The sequence below is a fragment of the Ambystoma mexicanum genome, chromosome 3q (genome assembly GCF_040938575.1).
Source record: "Ambystoma mexicanum isolate Mex_15411 chromosome 3q, UKY_AmexF1_1, whole genome shotgun sequence".
Taxonomy (NCBI): domain Eukaryota; kingdom Metazoa; phylum Chordata; class Amphibia; order Caudata; family Ambystomatidae; genus Ambystoma; species Ambystoma mexicanum.
Genome location: NC_090926.1, coordinates 882,723,714 through 882,741,324, shown reverse-complemented (window position 1 = coordinate 882,741,324; position 17,611 = coordinate 882,723,714). Strand labels below are relative to the sequence as shown.

At 42.9% G+C, this 17,611-nt stretch overlaps 1 protein-coding gene across 3 annotated transcripts in view; it reads right to left on the bottom strand.

Moving 5' to 3' along the window:
- Nucleotides 1–17,611, bottom strand: part of CEP95 (centrosomal protein 95) — a 1,206,983-nt gene that overhangs the window by 320,485 nt on the left and 868,887 nt on the right. For all 3 annotated transcript variants that reach the window (XM_069655013.1, XM_069655014.1, XM_069655015.1), the window contains one exon: nt 12,646–12,738. In XM_069655013.1, coding sequence (XP_069511114.1) covers nt 12,646–12,738 — 93 coding nt within the window. The remainder of the gene's footprint in view (nt 1–12,645; nt 12,739–17,611) is intronic.

Here is a 17,611-nt window from a genome sequence, read left to right as displayed (position 1 = left end):
GGGGTGGAGAGGACACAGCAGAGAACCTGGAATTGACGCTCAGGCTGCAGCAAAAATGTGCAGAAAATTGGGATAGACTGTGTAACCTGAACTATAAAAAAATATGTACAGACAGAGCATGCGGGAGGGGATAAACCGGGGAGGCTTTTGGCGTGGTTATATAAAAGAGAGACCCCCAGATTTACAATCGGGACCCTAGAGAGAGAAGACGGTAGTGTCGAAGATACCCAGGAGGGAGTTAACCAGGCGTTTATGGATTATTACAAGGTACTATATGGTGATTATGGGGGAAGTAGCAGCGTTGAGATGGGTGAAACGCTGGATGATATTGGGTTGCCCAAAATAAGTGCTGAAGAGAGAGAGGAGCTAGATGCCCCGATTACCTTGGAAGAATCAGGCGAGGTGGTGAAGCAGCTGCCTACTAGCAAAACCCCTGGGGCAGATGGACTCACAAGCGAGTTTTACAAGGCATACATGGATGAGGTCCTCCCCCCTCTGTTAGAGACATTCAACGAAGCATTTGTGACCGGTAGTCTTCCAGAGTCGTTGAGAGGCTATTATAGTACTGCTCCCCAACCCTAATAAACCCGGACACAGTTGCGGCTCCTATAGGCCTTTATCGATGCTGATTCAAGACAGCAAGGTATTGACCGCTGTCTTAGCAAATAGACTGAAGAGGGTTATAGGCAAATTAATACACCCTGATCAAACCGGCTGCGTCCCACACAGGAACATTAGCAATAACCATAGAAGATAATCGAGTGTTGCAGTGGGATAGATGACGAAATGGCGATTGTGTTTCTGGATGCAATTAAGGCCTTTGATTCAGTCAAATGGCCATGGCTGCTTGCGGCCTTAGAGAGCTACGGGCTGGGGCCTGGATATGTAAGGTAGGCGAAAATATTATTTAGCAAACCACTGGCTAGAGTAAAGACAGGTTCTGTGATATCTGGAAGGTGGCAGCTCAGCAGAGGTACCAGACAAGGATGCCCGTGGTCTCCTATGCTCTACATACTGACCCTAGAGTCCTTGGCAGTATACCCGAGGCAACAATATGACACAATAGGCATTGAGGTGACTGGAGAACGACAACTGATATCACTATACGCAGACAACATGCAGCTGTACTTGCGATTCCCTGAAGAAAATCTCCAGTACGTCTTAGAGGTAATGGAGAGATACGCTGTGTTGTCTGTAATAGCAAACCCCCAGAAGTCCAGCATGTTCCCACTAGGGGGGTATATGGGGATACCACTGGAGCAATTACCTGTATTGCAAGTGCCGTGGGCGATTAGCACATTCCGCTACCTGGGAATAAATATTTACCATACCGTGGAAGATGATCATAAATACAATACAGAACTAGCCGTCAAAAAGCATTGAGAAGTGCATGCAATTTTGGGAAAAACTACCCTTGGCAATGATGGGGCGGGGGGCAATGCTCAAGATGGTGGTCCTGCCAAGGCTCCTTCACTATTTTGGGAACATACCGTTCCTTATTCCTCGGAAGTTCTTCACCAAATTGAATAGTATGTGTAGGGACTTTTTATGCCACGGCACACAAAACAGAGTGGCGTTATGGAAGCTACAGAACTTCCATGACAAAGGAGGGATAAAACTGCCCAACTACGAAGTGTACTATGTGGCGAGCCAGCTACAGTACGTAGTCAAATGGCTCTCTGATGAGGAGACCTCAGAACGTAGGCTGTTTGGGCGAGATTGTGCTCCATTTTATTTGTAAGAGATGTGGGTACCCAGGGCGGAAATGATACGGCGCCCTAAAATGATGGTACTGGGGTGGAAAATGTGGCGCGGGGCATGCCAGATGATGGGGAACCTGACCCCATGCTCTCCACAGATACCTTTGGTTGCATTAACGGGCACATATGGGCAGCTACGTAGGATACTCTGGTACCAATGGGAACCGGTTGGGGTGGCAACAATGGGAGACATTTGGCGGGAGGGCTCCGGCACCACCTTTGAAGGGTTACGAGAAGAAACTGGGTTGCACGAGGGCCAGTATATTACATACCATAGAATGACACAGTGCATAAAGAGAACATGGCCTGAAGCTGTGTTGGAAGAGGAAGCAGATGCCACCATAGATATGATATATAACATTGCTGATGGTGGCCATGAGATTTCTAGACTATATGAAATGCTGATGCACAAAGTGGGGAAGGAGGTCACGCAGTTGAGATCAGATTGGGAAACAGAAGTAGGGGCCCCAATGGAGGATGGGATGTGCGAGCGGGCACAGGGATATCATAAGAAGGTGTCCAGAAATGCTAGATTGAAACAGATTCAACCGTATATAACGCACAGGGCATGCATGACGCCTTGGAGGATATCGCAATTTGCAAACACGGGACTGCAAGCATGCCCTAAGTGCGATGAGGAGAACGCGGGCATGGTGCACATGTTCTGGTCATAGAACGCTTTTGGAGGGAAGTGAAAGGGAGACTGGAGAAAAAGGGGGTTAAGATTGTAGTGGATACGTTGTGGGCCTGTTTGCTGGGCGAGTTCCCAAGGTCACATAAGCTCAAACATGTGGGTAAATTGAAGGATCTGGCTTATGTGCTTGCTAAACGGAGAATCGCCATGGAATGGAAGACGTGCCACAAGCCAAATGTGGAGGTGTGGTGGAGAGATCTACAAAAATGGGTGGAAGCAGAAATCATGGCATGGCAAGACGCGAATAGTAGGGGTGGAGGTGAAGAGACCGAGTCCCTTATGGCCTGGAAACTATTGATAGCCGATCTGTTTGGGTCTATAGAGGACCCGGCGGACCCTGGGGATGATTAAACTGTACCACAGGTTGAGGAAACAATGTTCAAATCATTAGACTCGTATAGGGGGGGCGGGATGAGGGAAGTAGTGATTAGTAGGTGAGAAGCATAATAAATCTGTTGAAATATGTATTCTTTGTGTGGTTTGTATTGTTTGGTTGTGTTTATAAAACAATAAATATGTTTAAAAAAAAAGATTAGATGGAGCACCCCGAGTAGAACAAGAAGACATACTTTCAACAGCGGGAGGCATGATTTCCAAATAATTCTTTGCTTCATCGAGCGAGGACAAAATGGAGATGGTTAAAGCAATGGATGCTAGATCTTCTCTATGTTCCCATAGCAGTTTCAGGATAAAAGGTGACATAAATTTACAAATCATTGTGTTATTATTTATGGCTGCCAATTTCACCCAATCTATATCATTTGAGCGTATAATCCGCAGGGCGGAGTCATAAAAGTACGATTAAGGCGAGCCTTTCCATGACGTGCTGGCTCGCTTTCCCACCACATTACTGTAGCGGATTTTATGTCAATGAAATTATCAATTGCTGAGGAGCCTTGCTGCCCCATTGTTATGGCAGCTTTTACATCCAACGGGGTTAGAATTTGCTAATGGACATTGTGGTAACAAATTCGACGAATTTGAAGTGGATAGTATTTGCTCAACCTCTTGTACTCCTTCATGGGCAAACTTATCATCGAATACGCCATGTGATGCAAATGCTTTTGAATCTGGCATATGTGACCTCGAATCATTGGACATAGGAATTTGAGTCTTTCCTGTCTTCTTTGTACAGTTGGCATGTGTCATAGCCCTTTGCCCATTATCTGTACCAAGAATCACTTTCTCAATCTTTTTTATGTTCAACATAGGATAAAAGTTGGATAGAACAGATTGTTTTTGATTTAAAAACTAGGTGTGGGGATGTGGCTCCAAGTCTGGATTTGAAATTCCTTCATCCAAGCAGACTGCCCCTTTCTTTGCTTTCATATGGAGCTTCTTTGGGTCATTTTGAGCTGGACCTGCTTTGAGGTCATCCCTCGCCTTGAATTCCAAAGCTTTTTTCTTTTCATGAAGATTTTTTTTAGTTGGGTAGTCCGATTGGATTCCGGAAGATTCAACAATGCTTCGGATTCTTCATTCAATTGGTTTAAATCAATGATGTTGTCTCCCCAGATAAATTGCAGATATCTCTTATGTGTGTATTATGTTTGTCTATTTTGTCACATACTGGATTTTTTTGTTTTTTTTCTAATTTTCCTTTTGTGTTTTTATTAAAACTACTGCGCTTTTCAGCACGAGCCAAGGCCCTTCTTTGTTTTTTGGTTTGGGGCATTGATGGTGGTACGACGTGCTGTTGGTCAGCAGTAGTCTTTTTTCCTATATCCTTTGACGCAAGACCCTCTCTGCTTAAATCAATAAGGTCAGTCAATGCCGAGGGACTATCAGGCTGGGCATCATCGTTGCCCATCATGGGCGTCTTGCCCTCATTAGTAGCTGGAATAGAAAGAGTTGCAAGGGTGGTTGCCATCTCAGTTACTAGGACAGTCAGAGCTGCAATGTTTGATGCATTGGTGTCCTCTGAGTTTACGGTCGGTAAAATAGTGTCCTTCTCTGTGGCAGGTTTGGGGGAAATACCTTCAATCACTGCCTCAGCGAAGGACTTGGTTTGAGTGGCAATGTGTTGAGTATTTGGCATCATGTCTTTCTTGTGAATCAAGGCAGAAAACATTACATGAAAACAACATGCCCTCCATTTTACAGAGCTTACTTATAAGGTCAGACATTTGCATCTGTAGATTTTTATTTCATCACGTGTTTGCTCGTGTCCCATGTCTAAAAGATTTAGGATCCGAGTCAATACGGGGTAAGTTTCGAGGTATTGTTGTTGTTCATCTCTACATTTTTGTTGTTCTGCAAATCCATGATTCAACTGTGGCACATTTCCATGGTTCGTGGACTCATTAAAGTCAAAGTGTGAAGCCCCGAGACCTTCAGGGCTATGTGAAAGTTGGGTACCTTGGATCATTTATTTTTCTGAAATGGGAGAGCTGTTGATCTGAGTATTGCGCCCACCCGCGCTGGCTATTCTAGGAGGAAGATTGCCCCCTAAAATTCGTGCCTCTTTTTGAGCGCTGAAGTGGGGAGGAACAGAATACAAATAAGATGGGGGGGGTTGTTAAATAAAAAAACATTTTCAATCCCGTATTTACTTTTATTAACTGGGGTGGAAGGTTCATGTGATAATCTTATACGCTTTCCTAGTTCCATCTCTACAGCAGGTGCGAACACAGAAGTCAGCATTGTGGGTACCAAACTGATCAATTCCCATTTTTTTCCTGATCGCATCTCGGTCTAGACTGAGATCTGGGTTTGACTCTTCATTGTCCCAGCCTCTCGGGGAGATTTTATTAGCTTCTTAAATGGAAAGAGACCCCAATACGGTTTTGTTTTCTGTCATTCTTTTAATCCAGTTTAGGGGTAGGAACCTCCCGACCAGTATTCAGAATGAGATTTTTGTGCAAAGATTTTTCTTTAGAGGGTTCAATAGCCATATCTGCATCGACCTCTATTTTAGATGGCATAAAATCAATTTTTTCACTGACAACCGACAAGGTACTTGGCATTAGGAGAGCTATTCCCTCAGGTGCAGGGAGAATGCAGGATCGTTTTCTGCCAACAAATCCCCCGCTTTTTGTATTTTAGGAGGGCCATTCACATTTCTGCTCAGAGGAAAGATTTCTTTCGGTGGTCTCTTCCCGAATGAGCTGGAAGGAGGCATGTCTAGATGTAATTTGGCCTCAGTTTGATCAACCTCTGCTTTTTTTAAATTATGCAGGTTAGCTTTTTTGACTCTACTCAACCCCTCTGCCATGATTAGTGGGTTTGATGGTACGCACAAATTGCCTACCTTACAAGGCGAGACACAGTCAAACAATAGACCACAATTCAAACACACAAAAGGATGGAGCCCAAAAAGCTACACGTTAATAGGCACCACCACGTGGGAGCAGGAAGTGCTATAGAAGAAACAGAAAATATGGGTAAGAATTTTGAAGAAGTAGGGAGGAGCAGTACAAGCCGCGGCAAAGCCGCGGCACCAAAGATAACACAGGAGCACAGAGTCACAGAGTCAGTAATTACTTGGCAAGTCCAATGTCCAAGCACGGCGTGTTGCGTTATGCAGACACTCTTCCTCTTGGTGACTACGATCGCCGGCGCAGGCACACGGAGAATGCAGCAAGCAGCCTCTCCACCCCAACTGTCCACTTAGGAAGCACTTCGGATACAGGCATTTGCAGAGGAAGGGGTTGAGGAAAGTGCTCCTGGAATATAGCATTAATTCACTGCCACTTGCCTTAAGAGTTATTTTGTCAAGCAGAACAGATGAAATTAAACTATGGACTTGGCTCTAGTGTAAAAGAAGCTACTGCAGAGTTATGTTCCTTCCCTTGTATGTTCAAAATGTTTTTGTGCAGTTACTTAATGGCAACGTAATGTTCCGTTATCTTGCATGCATATTTTCTGATATGTCGAATAAAGAAATCTGAAATCAATTATTATGGTGCATCAGGTGTGCCTATGAGCCCTTAATATACCGTAATGTACATGCTTGATGTGCAGTTGGGATTGAGGAGACAATTGATGAAATACAATCTTCAGGACAGAGTCCCTATCCCATTCATCACTGAGTTACTTACACTGGCCCTTACCAAGAACTATTTCTACTTTGACGGCCAGTTCTACCTCCAGACAAAAGGAACGGCAATGGGCGCGACTTTCGCGCCCAGTTTAGATGTCCTCTTTATGTCAGGGTTCGAGGAAAGAAACATTCTTGCCGACATTAATCTATTCAGAAGTCGTATACACCAATGGAAGAGGTACATTGACGACATCCTCTTCATTTGGGAGGGCACCAAAAACATCCTTGACAACTTCCTAGCCTGGCTGAATAATGTAAACACGGACATCCAGTTTACCATGGAATCCAGCGAGACTATGGTCAATTTTTTGGATTTAGAAATTAAGCACAATGAAGGAAGGATTAAATGTAACCTCTTCCGAAAACCAAGTGACAGGAATACCCTTCTTAACTTATCTAGTGACCATCCGAGACATCTTAGAGAGAACCTCCCTTTTGGTCAATTACTTAGGATCAGACGCAATTGCTCTGACATTGAGGATTTTTATCAACATGCGCATGATTTAGACAGCAGATTGACCCAGAGAGGATATCCACGTTACATCATATCTTAATCAAAAAACGTGCTAGATTTTACAATGGGGAGGCACTGTTGGCACCGAAACAAAAATTCCTGACTCCCATCCCAGGATCACCTGTGTCATCACACATGGTACCCATTCTCTAAAAAGAAACTAATCTCGAAATATTGGCCCCTGACTCGCCTCTGCCTGCAGGACGAACCATTCCCTAGATTCACTTTCAAACGCGGTAAGAACTTAAGGGACCATCTCGTACACTCCAGATTCGTGAAACCAGCACCCAGAGTGGGTCTATGGAACTTGAGAAGTGCTGTGGGCCATTTTGCATGTGGCAATTGCACAGCGTGCAAATTTACAATGAAAACCAAAGAGTTTTTGGTCAATGGTAAACCATGGACCCTCCGCAACCCGAAACTGCAAAAGCAAGCAAGTGGTGTACGTCATTGAGTGCCCCTGCGGTCTCAGATATGTGGGCCAGACAATGCGTTCTGCCCACATTAGGATCTGCGAACACCGTTCTAGGATTCGATGCAAGACCATGAGTGCACCACTGGTAAGCCACTACCTAGAATTCCATCATTCAGTCGATGACATTGTCTGGTGGATCGTTGACATAGTGGTCCACTCTTCTAATGCCCTTACGAGCCTTCTATCAAAAGAAGCCAGATGGATCCACCGCCTTGACACCTTTTGCAATGGCCTCAATGAGGAATTCATACCTCCTATCTGATCCACATCGGGGCTACTTGTGGTTCCACATAGGCTCCTGTGTTTATAGACCTGCCGCTCTTGACTCCTCTTTGCCTCTTTCTTCCTGGAGCTTACCTGCCTTGACATGGCCGGTTGACTCCTGTACTCATTTTTGAGTTGACAACCTGACACCCTCTTTGCGCCCCACCGTTTGTCTCATCTGGTGGACCGCACTATTTTTCAAGGCGCACCCCCCTAATTCAACAACACTCATTTTACATGTGTTTCTTCTGCCGCGGCAGTGCTTTGTTCCCTGCTTCGCCCCTGCCCCTGGGATCTATTTCCCTCCATCATCCTTTCAAAATGAACAAATAAGACCGCCACCCGCCCCCTTGCAGGTATTTCCCTTGCACACCTCTGGCTCTCCTCTCCTTCCTTAAACCCCCCCACCCTTTCCCTCCCTCCCACCTCCCCACTCCCCTACTTTCATACCTTTTCAGCCAAGGTGTTTTTGCATGGCACAGTGGTTCAGCAACAGGGCTCCTTTTTGGATGCAGGGCACTTGTTTACCTGTTGAGCCTGCTGCCCGGCCTCCTCTCCCATTGGCTCTCCAGCCTGTGCAATCATTGCGTCCCCAGCGTCCTGCGCTGGGCGCCAGAGACACCCCTGGCTTGGAACGTGGTTGCCGTGACAACCAACCCGCGACGTGCAAGCTGGCTCTCATCAGCCCAAGCTGCTTGTCTCGTGAAGGTCTCACGGCAACCCGTTCCTTTGCAGCATGACGCGGCATTTACTCCTCGTCATTTTCCCCTGCGTGAGCTCTGCTGTGTGAGCCACCATCACGTCCTCTGGTAAGCTTCGTGCTACACGCCTGTCTTTTTCAGTTCTTTCACTTTGGCGACTCTATAAAGCAGACACTCCACATAGGTGCTTAGCCCTTGATGGCGCTGCAAAGTTTTGCCATCCGTTTTACCTCCCCTTCCTATTTTCATCTTTTTTGACTGGTATGCTCTCTTCCACAGCACCCTCAGTGCCGCTGGACCTGGCCCACATTCACCATGACGGCTGGCACTTCAGTCCAGTCCACATGAGCAGCCATAATTTGGAATTGAATAAACTCAAGTTATTTCTTCATTTTTTTTGTAAATCGCCCCTTTGCTGCACACTGCATATTTTAGATACACCCTGCGGTACACTTTCAATTTATCTCTTCTCCCCCACATGAGCACCTGCTTCTCCCAGCCTATGGTGCAGGCCATTTTTTCTGCGCTTCTGCTCGGACTTGGGTTTTGTGCACCCTACATCCACACAGGTATTGTGTCTGTCTCGGAGTTGAGCTACACTTTCTGCCACTCTGTCTACAAATCACACTTGTGTTCGTGTTCAACTGTTTTTACCTGGGACTGAGCACAGGCTCCCTACGAACACGTACTGATGCATGCTTGCAACAAGCCTCAATGGTCTTACTATCCTGAACCCCGCCATTTTCTTGTCTATTTTTTTCAAAGCTGCTGTAATTTTACAGCAAGTTTAGAACCGTGACCCAGGTTCTCTCCCTTTTACTATTGGGCTGAATCTGAGTGCAAGAATTCTAATGCTATGGCAAAATAGCCTCTACGGATTCCACCTCGTTCCCCAAATTCGTACTGGGTGAGTGATCCGTATATCTAGGACAGCAGCAGTTGTCCCTATAGAAATTTCTGTGTGTAACCTATGTCCCCTCTATTTCTGCCCCCTTTAGGGTGATACCAGTGAATCACTTCAATCCTGCCCTGAGGAAGGCCTCTACTATTGATGCCAATATGGCACGTCGAAACGTGATATTCATGTGTATTGTTCCCTTAGGGAACAAGTCTATGATTTTTTCCTACATGTTGGCAGACAACTATGCAAATTTAGCTAGCTGAATAATTCTCTCTCCCTATAACTATACAGGGTAATTTTTAATACACCCTGGTAGTTTCTATGTTGTAGGAACAATTTGTATCCTGCAAGGATTGTTTTATTTCCCTAAGTGTTCCCCAACAATCCACCTTGTTATTTGATGAACATGTTGTTCTTTTGTATTTTATGTATATATGATGAATTTTATGTTTTATGTCTTTCTTCATTTTCTTCAATTGCTTTATTTAGTTTTTTGTTTAAACATTTTTGAATAACTAAAAATTGTGTTATTGCCAGCCCCCCTTAGACGTCTTCTCTGGTTTACCCTTAGTGACTGTTTTTGCTAGCACTATCCTTGAACTCATTATGGAGATTTGATTTAAATATTTGACAGAATTTAGGACTGTCCACAGCACGAGTACCCTTCTGTTGGTTCTGTTTAAGCGTTGGGATTGTGTGTGGCAGGAGGTGGCTATGGGCCTTGAATGGTGTGGGTTAATATTGTTTTTTAAAAATTTTTTCCCATAGTCCACTATTATGTATCCCCATAAATTACCACACTTGTTTCTAACAATTACATGCTTAGGTTAATATACTTTCAATCCAAAGGATTTGGGGTGGGGCATGTGGGGAGATTACTATTAAGAACATTCAGTTAAATGATCTGTCTGAAGGTACGTTGGAGGCATCTTTGAATTATGATGTTCTGATCACAATGTACCTTGCTTTGTGAAGCCTTGCGTGTGTTTGAAAAAATGTAATGATTGACAAAAAAAAGACATTTTAAAAAATTGGTATAGACAAGTTGTTACAACATTTACAGATCAATCAGTGCAACTAAGAAACATTGCAACACATTGTGCCATTTCTACAAGATAGTCCTGAATTAGACGTGAATACAGGGAACTGACCTCAGCTTACTTTAAACAAATTACAAAATGTGTGTAATCTTGCTAGTAGTCGCCTCACATCTTTTCTGAATATATAGCTATCCCTTAAAACGAAAGGTTTAGTACAAAAGGTCACAAGTGCTGGCTTGAGATACATTTTCTTTTAAAATCATGCCCTTTGCATGATGGCCAGTTTAGGTGAAAAGCTTTAATACATTGAAATAGAATGTAGCCCCCTGTGGATTACAAAGTATTGCTTGATAACAATATTACATGCAAGGATAACTACTATCGTACAAAAATAATAAAGCATGAAATAACCAGCATAATCTCTGTCTAAACAAACTCACAATAGTGATGTGAAACCATTAATGTAGTGAGATTAACATTAGCACCCTACAGTAGCAGGAAATTGCCATTAAGAGAAACTGAGGCCAACACCATTGCCAAACTTCACTCTATAGAACTGGATGGCCTCACAAAGTAAACTGCCCTTCATTCGCTGTATTCCACTATTATACTGGGTTTTATCGTCATGTTTCCTTAATCCTGATGTTTTACCAGAGTATGCCTCAATTCAACAATATAACTCATAAAAAATTGACTTATGGGAAAGTTCATACATTGCATAGGATCAACCTTACTATAAATGCAAACGTGCTTGTGTTTGAAAATTTTAGCCCGACGTGTCCATGCTGCCTTCAGAAATCCTGTGGCAGTACAAGATACCCCAACCATACATATTTCAAAACTTCCTCTGCCACAATCCTTTGCATCGTGACACTATTGAGATCACCACAAGAGTTGCCAGCAGGTCCCATATCATTGTATACCTTTGACTATTCATGGTCCACCAATTCCAGTTTGAAAAGCACTGGTTAAAAAGCAATCAATCAATGAAACCAAGAGAGTAGAAGACCTATGTGTTGCACTCAGCTCTAATTTATAACATGTGAATTTCAACAACTTGTAAGTATATAGTTGGATCTGTGAAAGGAAATTTCTCATGAGACTTTTTGCCAGATTCAAATGCCTTTCATACCAAAAGTGTTTTTCAACTTAAAGTGTTGCCCTCAACACGTGTTTCTCCGTCAGTTTTTTACTGACAGTTCCTCAGGAGGGATAAGCCTAGTATTTGGCATCAATTTTCTAAACAATGTTGTGCTTAAAGCATAAATTCCACTAAATTCAAGCTCATTTAGTTTGTGCATTAACTTGCTTTACTGGCTTCATTGTAGGCGTGGCAGTGACTCAATTTGAATTAGAACCTCTAATTTTGTAACTTTACATTCTCTTGGTGCTTAGTATTCGTTCCCAGAATCGCAGCGTCATAACATTGTTTTGAAAACTGATGCAAATACAAGGCTTATCCCTCCTGAGGAACTGTCAGTAAAAAGTCTCATGAGAAATCTCCTTCCACAGATCCAACTATATACTTACAAGTTGTTGAAATTCACATGTTCTCAATTAGAGCTGAGCACAGCACAAAGGTCTTCCACTTTTTTTTACCTACTTCTAGTTTTTCAAATATTCTGATCAGCCTCAGAATAAGGAAGCCAGATGCAGCCAGACTCAATGTAGCAAAACAATCATCGGAATACTCTATTCATATCAATGCAACAGGTTTTCCACTAGTTGTGCTCAGGCTGAATAAACCCCTCCTTACAATGAGACCAAGAGAGCCTGCTGTGTAGACAGATGGCAATTGTGTGCCCTAGATCCTAGATTCTGGTTTGATAATTGGCCTTTGCAATCATTCCCACATAAGACTTAACTTTATTTCCAGTAGAAAATAATACTGCTACATTAGCTTCTAACTTTGAATTTATAGTTCTTTTATCCTAATTAGCTTACAAAAAAGCATGCAGCTCCATTCCAGTGCCACCTCAATTTAACTTTAATTTAAGGAGTGGCATTAAGGAGTGGCAAGGATGAGAAAAACATTTTAAAATAAATCCTATTCCGAGCTGGCTACTGCTTTTAAAGCTAAAACAATGGCAAGCCACCCAAAAGGAACTATTTTGCAAACTGTATTTTTCTGTATTTATTTAATGGCTTCGCCGAGCACATACAGAGGTCTTTGACTTCTACCCTCTTTCCCAGATAGACACTACCAGTGAAATCTAGTGAACTCTAGAAAATGCAGTCAATTTGACAAACATACCTTCTCCTTCAATTGTGCTTTCAACTTTGCAATTTTGATCCTCTCCTTGTCTTCATAAGATTTGATTTCTTCTTCATATGCGTTCGACACAAACTACACAAAAAAATAATGTTGTTATGAATCGGTTTTCGTGAAATGTTAAACATGGACTGTATTTAGTTATAATCCAGAATAGATTTCGGGAAATAAAGTGTGGAAATCAATTAAAGTCAACCATTAAATCACGTCAAAGTCAGCATCAACAGTGCAGACCAAATCTCAAAACGTTCAAATATGGAAAAGTAGTGAGAAGATGAGCAAGCGTGGACAGGTACTGGAGCCTGGAAATATTAAGATTCAGAACTTCTCTTCTAAGCTACTGCATTGCCTAGAAACCTTATTTGGAAGGTCCCTTAAATAGGAAAGCACCCAGTCAGAGGCTAGAACGGCCTGGGACTTAACAGCATGTGCACCTCCACAATAAACTATTTTTGATGGTGTTCAGAAATCTATGCTGATAGAATACGGAGTATTAGTTAATTAAAAAAAAACTAACATTGCAAGTTAAGGTGCCAATATCTTTGTTTTACCTACTGCATAGTAACTTTGAAATGGACAAGCTAAAAAGAAAAATCTAACAAATGTGTAAAGATGTTTATTCTAAAAGATAGAATAAGACAAATAATGGCTTTCTGCAGTACTGTACTGTATACTCTGTTTGAAAATGAAAACTAACAGTTCTACGATAGTATTTAAAAAGAAATCCAACATTTGTACTGTTACAATGATTTACAAAACGTGGGAGCTACGGGCATGTATCCTAACTTCATCCCATTAATTTGTATGCTGTGTCATTACAAGGGCCGACTGTATGATAATCATTACAGCTTCCAAAATGTGTAGCCGTAGCTGTTAGGCAACTGCCAATCTGGCACAATAAGACGACTTTGTTGCTTTTCTGCGTCTTTGGGCAGCGCCAAGGAGTACAGAGAGTTCCTTAGCGCTTCAGGCTTGGGCGTCATGTCTGGCTACGCGTTACTACCATTCACTCCAATTAAAATGCAAATGTTGCGATGACCATGCCTGCAACTTTATTTTGGCAGCTACTGTGGCTCTGTAGACATACCCTCAGAGCACCATTTCATCACCTTTGAGTATTATGCACTTAAAATAAAGGACCAGCCATATGCTGACGAGCCTAAAACCACTCCAGGCAAGCATTGGCAATGCCAACAGTTTGGGCTTAGTGTATGTAAGGGAAAGGCACTCACAGGACACTGCCCCAGTGGTTTTAACTGGCCAATGATGGTAGCATGTGCAAATTGGTGCGAGTACCTGGGCATCTAATAGCAGTGCCTGGCAAATACCGAATACTTATACACAAGACAAAATGGTTGGCTTTGACAATGCTTGTTTTAAAAGGATGTCAGTGTAGGGCAAAGTGCTTATAAATCGAGTGGCTGAAGGCGGACCTGGTTAAGACATTTGTATTACACCAGTACTCGGTTTACAGCTGCAATTAGGTAATCATCTCTTGGAAATCTGCTTTGAAAAACACTGGCAGGCACTTCCAGTACAAAGTTTGATGTTAAGATTCGATTAAAGCGAGTCTAAAGAGTTCAATGAGGCTGTCTTGTGGGTGAGAAGGAGCAGGAAATGGGTGGTAATGGCCATAAGGATTAGCATGGCCATGGGCAGTCAAATAACCAAATACCTACAACAAGGCTTAAGTCGAGGGTACACGTGGGTGGACGGAGTCCTCCCACTTTTTTCAGAGGGCACCTTGGTATGCCAATTTCTAGGGACTACACATTCAATTGGTATGCTAATGAGTCCCCCCACCTAGGTTTAGGACTTGACCTCTGACCTACAAGCTGTGTCCCCCTCCTCATATGCCATCAGTCTGTACTGGCCTAGCAAAATAACTGAACGAGTACATAGTCTTTTTCTCAAAACTACTTGGTCTCGAGGGAATCGACAATATATACTGCAGAAGGGATGTCTTTAAAGTGAATTTCACAACGACGCCACTTCAGCTTGTAAAAGTATTCCCGTCCCAATCTCGGCACCCTAAATATGAATTGCATTCAATTTCTCGGTCATAAAATCCCAACACAAGGTTGTCGGGTGGTCAAAGACAGTTCCTTCTATTATGAGGAATTCATTGCAAGTGCCATATTGATGACTGGGGGTGCAACAAATTTAGCGCAGTTTCATTAATCTAAATATAAGGGCCCTTTTACAATGAATCAGAACATAGTGGTTAGGGCTCTCTTGCAAAACACACTTTTGACTTCTAAACAGGTGGAAGACAGGTAAATGAGTAATCCATATAATCTGATGTTTGAGAGCACGAACAAAGGAGTTTTTTGTTTATTCTGGTCAGTAGCTAAATGCCTAAAGCTATTTACGAGTTTCAATTTGTATGATAAAGTGGGAGCCTTGTAAATGGGAAAAGTTGCAAGGGAACAGATGATTATCTTCCCTTTGTATTAAAATCTTTAGAGGGGATTAGTCATGTGTTCGGTTAAATATTTGTCTATGACATCTGAGGTTGTATGTAGCTGCACAAACTTAGGTCTTTTAAAGGCGGCAGAAGTCTGTGGAATGGAGATGGCTATCTACAGTTGAAGGCAAATGATGGTTGAGCAGACTTTCCTCCATTTGCTAAAATAAGTCAGCGAGACCATGTTCAATCATACTTAAAAGTTAAAAGGTTTTAGACCAGTTATTGCTAGCAATTAATTAGGTTGTCAATAGTAATGTTTAAACCATGCACCACCGTAAGGACCTCCTATAACCAATCCCAAGAAGAGATGTGTTTTAAAATATGATTTGAAGATAATAATGAAGATAAGCGTGATCAATGAAAATGGAAGAATTGTGGAAACATGGATTCATTTGAAGAGGTTTTGGTGGGTGGAGAGTAATAAAAAGCACCTAGGAGGGTTTTTGGTTGCAAAAAAGTATATAAACTGCCAACTGATGTATTGTTGAGATTTGGGTTAGGTTGGTCCTGCAACACCATCTAACCACTCCCCGGAGCTTTTGTACAATACATTTGCTTTATGTACAACCATGTACTCGCTTCTTAAGTGGTGGGCCTGTTTTTGATTAAGGTGATTAAAGGTTCACCCTCACATTTTGCGAGCCAGGTAGGTGCCCAGGCGTTCCGAGAAATTGAGGGTCTTCTGTCCACACCTCTGAGTAGCGACACCTCACACCGGGGACCAGTCTTCCATGTACAGTGAAAAAGAGAACTGCGGACGCCATTTTGGTTAAAGGCCCGCCTGCTTCCAGGAGACGTGGTGCCACGGCCTAGCAGTGCAGAACAATTTGACGAAGCACCACATCAGAGCACTTGAGGTTCATGTGAGTACACAATTAAGGGTGTAATGCAAGAGGGGAATAGGAGTAGAAAAGGGGTTGTTTCCTTAACTTAAGGGGTTTTCGTTTATTTGGGGGCTAAAGGTAGACTTGGAGTGTGGGTGGAAGGTCAGTTGAGGTTGCAAGGTTTGGAAAAGTGGATGTTTTTGATAGAGTGATTGAACTGTTTTATGTTGCAAGTCCTTCCTTTGTGTATATGTTTTACTTATTTTGTTATTTTAGAGGTGTGAGGGGGTTGTCTGGCTGGCCGGTGCCCTCACTTGAAGGCAGGCTAGTATTTTAGGGTACGTCCAACCGTGGATACCTTTCTGAAGTAGGTCTTGACATTCTTTTGTATTTGCCATGCGGGCAGAGCCCCTCACCTCGATTTTCTTGGTTAGTCGAAGTAGTGATGGGGGAAACTTCAATAGTCAGGAAAAGATGGTTTTGCAGTAGAGAGGTCTGTACTAGTAAAAGAAGAGAGCAAGAGCAGCAGTGCTGTAGTGGAACAGATTGTGTCCCTCCTATGATCGAGTGGTGGGGATATCTCGGAAATATTGGCTGTGAAGTGTTTTTGATAAAACACCGTCTTCTGTGCACGAGTGAGAATTGTAGTAAATAGTGAAGTGTGGTAATTGTGGTATAGGCGATTATGATGAATGTGTGTGAAGGGCGACTAAGGAATTGGGAAAGGGTAAAAAGGGAGCTCTTGGGTGAATTTCTTTTCGTGCTGCATCAGCTGGTTTAGTATGGGATTTTTTGCTAAACTATTTTTTGATAACTTGGATTGGAGTATGGAGACTCTGTTGAAACATTTATGCCATGTGTTGCCTGGCTACAAGGCACAAAATGTAAAATATCATATGGAATCGTTTTGGGAGAGTAAGAGGAAAATTATGAACTCTTGACCTATTGAGGGATCCTATGATGGAGGTATATTGTAGACCCTGCATACCTTTTTAACTACAAAGCACAAAGGCTTGAAGCTGGAAAAGCGGTTAAACATCTTGGAATTATGGAGGATGTATAAAAAAAGAGGGAAGGGCCATAAGGCTCTTGCCTCTCCCCCATCCTGTACAAAATGTGCACCATACCCCTCTGACCACTTGGATAGCCTCAACATACCGTACAACAACTTTGTTGATGATACACAGGTCCTTCTCAAAAGCACTGGCAACCATGTGTTGGACTCTACCAACATTAACCATATCTTCAGCATCATCCAGGTATGGATGGCCACCCACCATCTCTGCCTGAACGAAGATAAGACAGAGCTCCTTATCATGGGTACTCCGCACCGCCTCAAACACCTTTGTCCTGCTTTCACCTCCTTCTGCATCGACAGGAACATTATGCCAGTATCCGCCCACGTTAAAACGCTAGGAGTTTACCTCGATGCAGAACTAAACATGAAGAAACATGTCAAAGCAATCGCCTCCTCTGCTGCTCATTCCACTATATTTATCAACCTCTCCAGAAAATTCCTCACCCCTAGTAACTGCATCACCGTAGCTAGTGCCATCATAGGGAGTAAATTGGATTACTGCAACACCATCCTAGTGTGTTAGGATCCTAGCATCCTAACACACTCCAACTGTTACAAAATAACGCACTTAGGGCA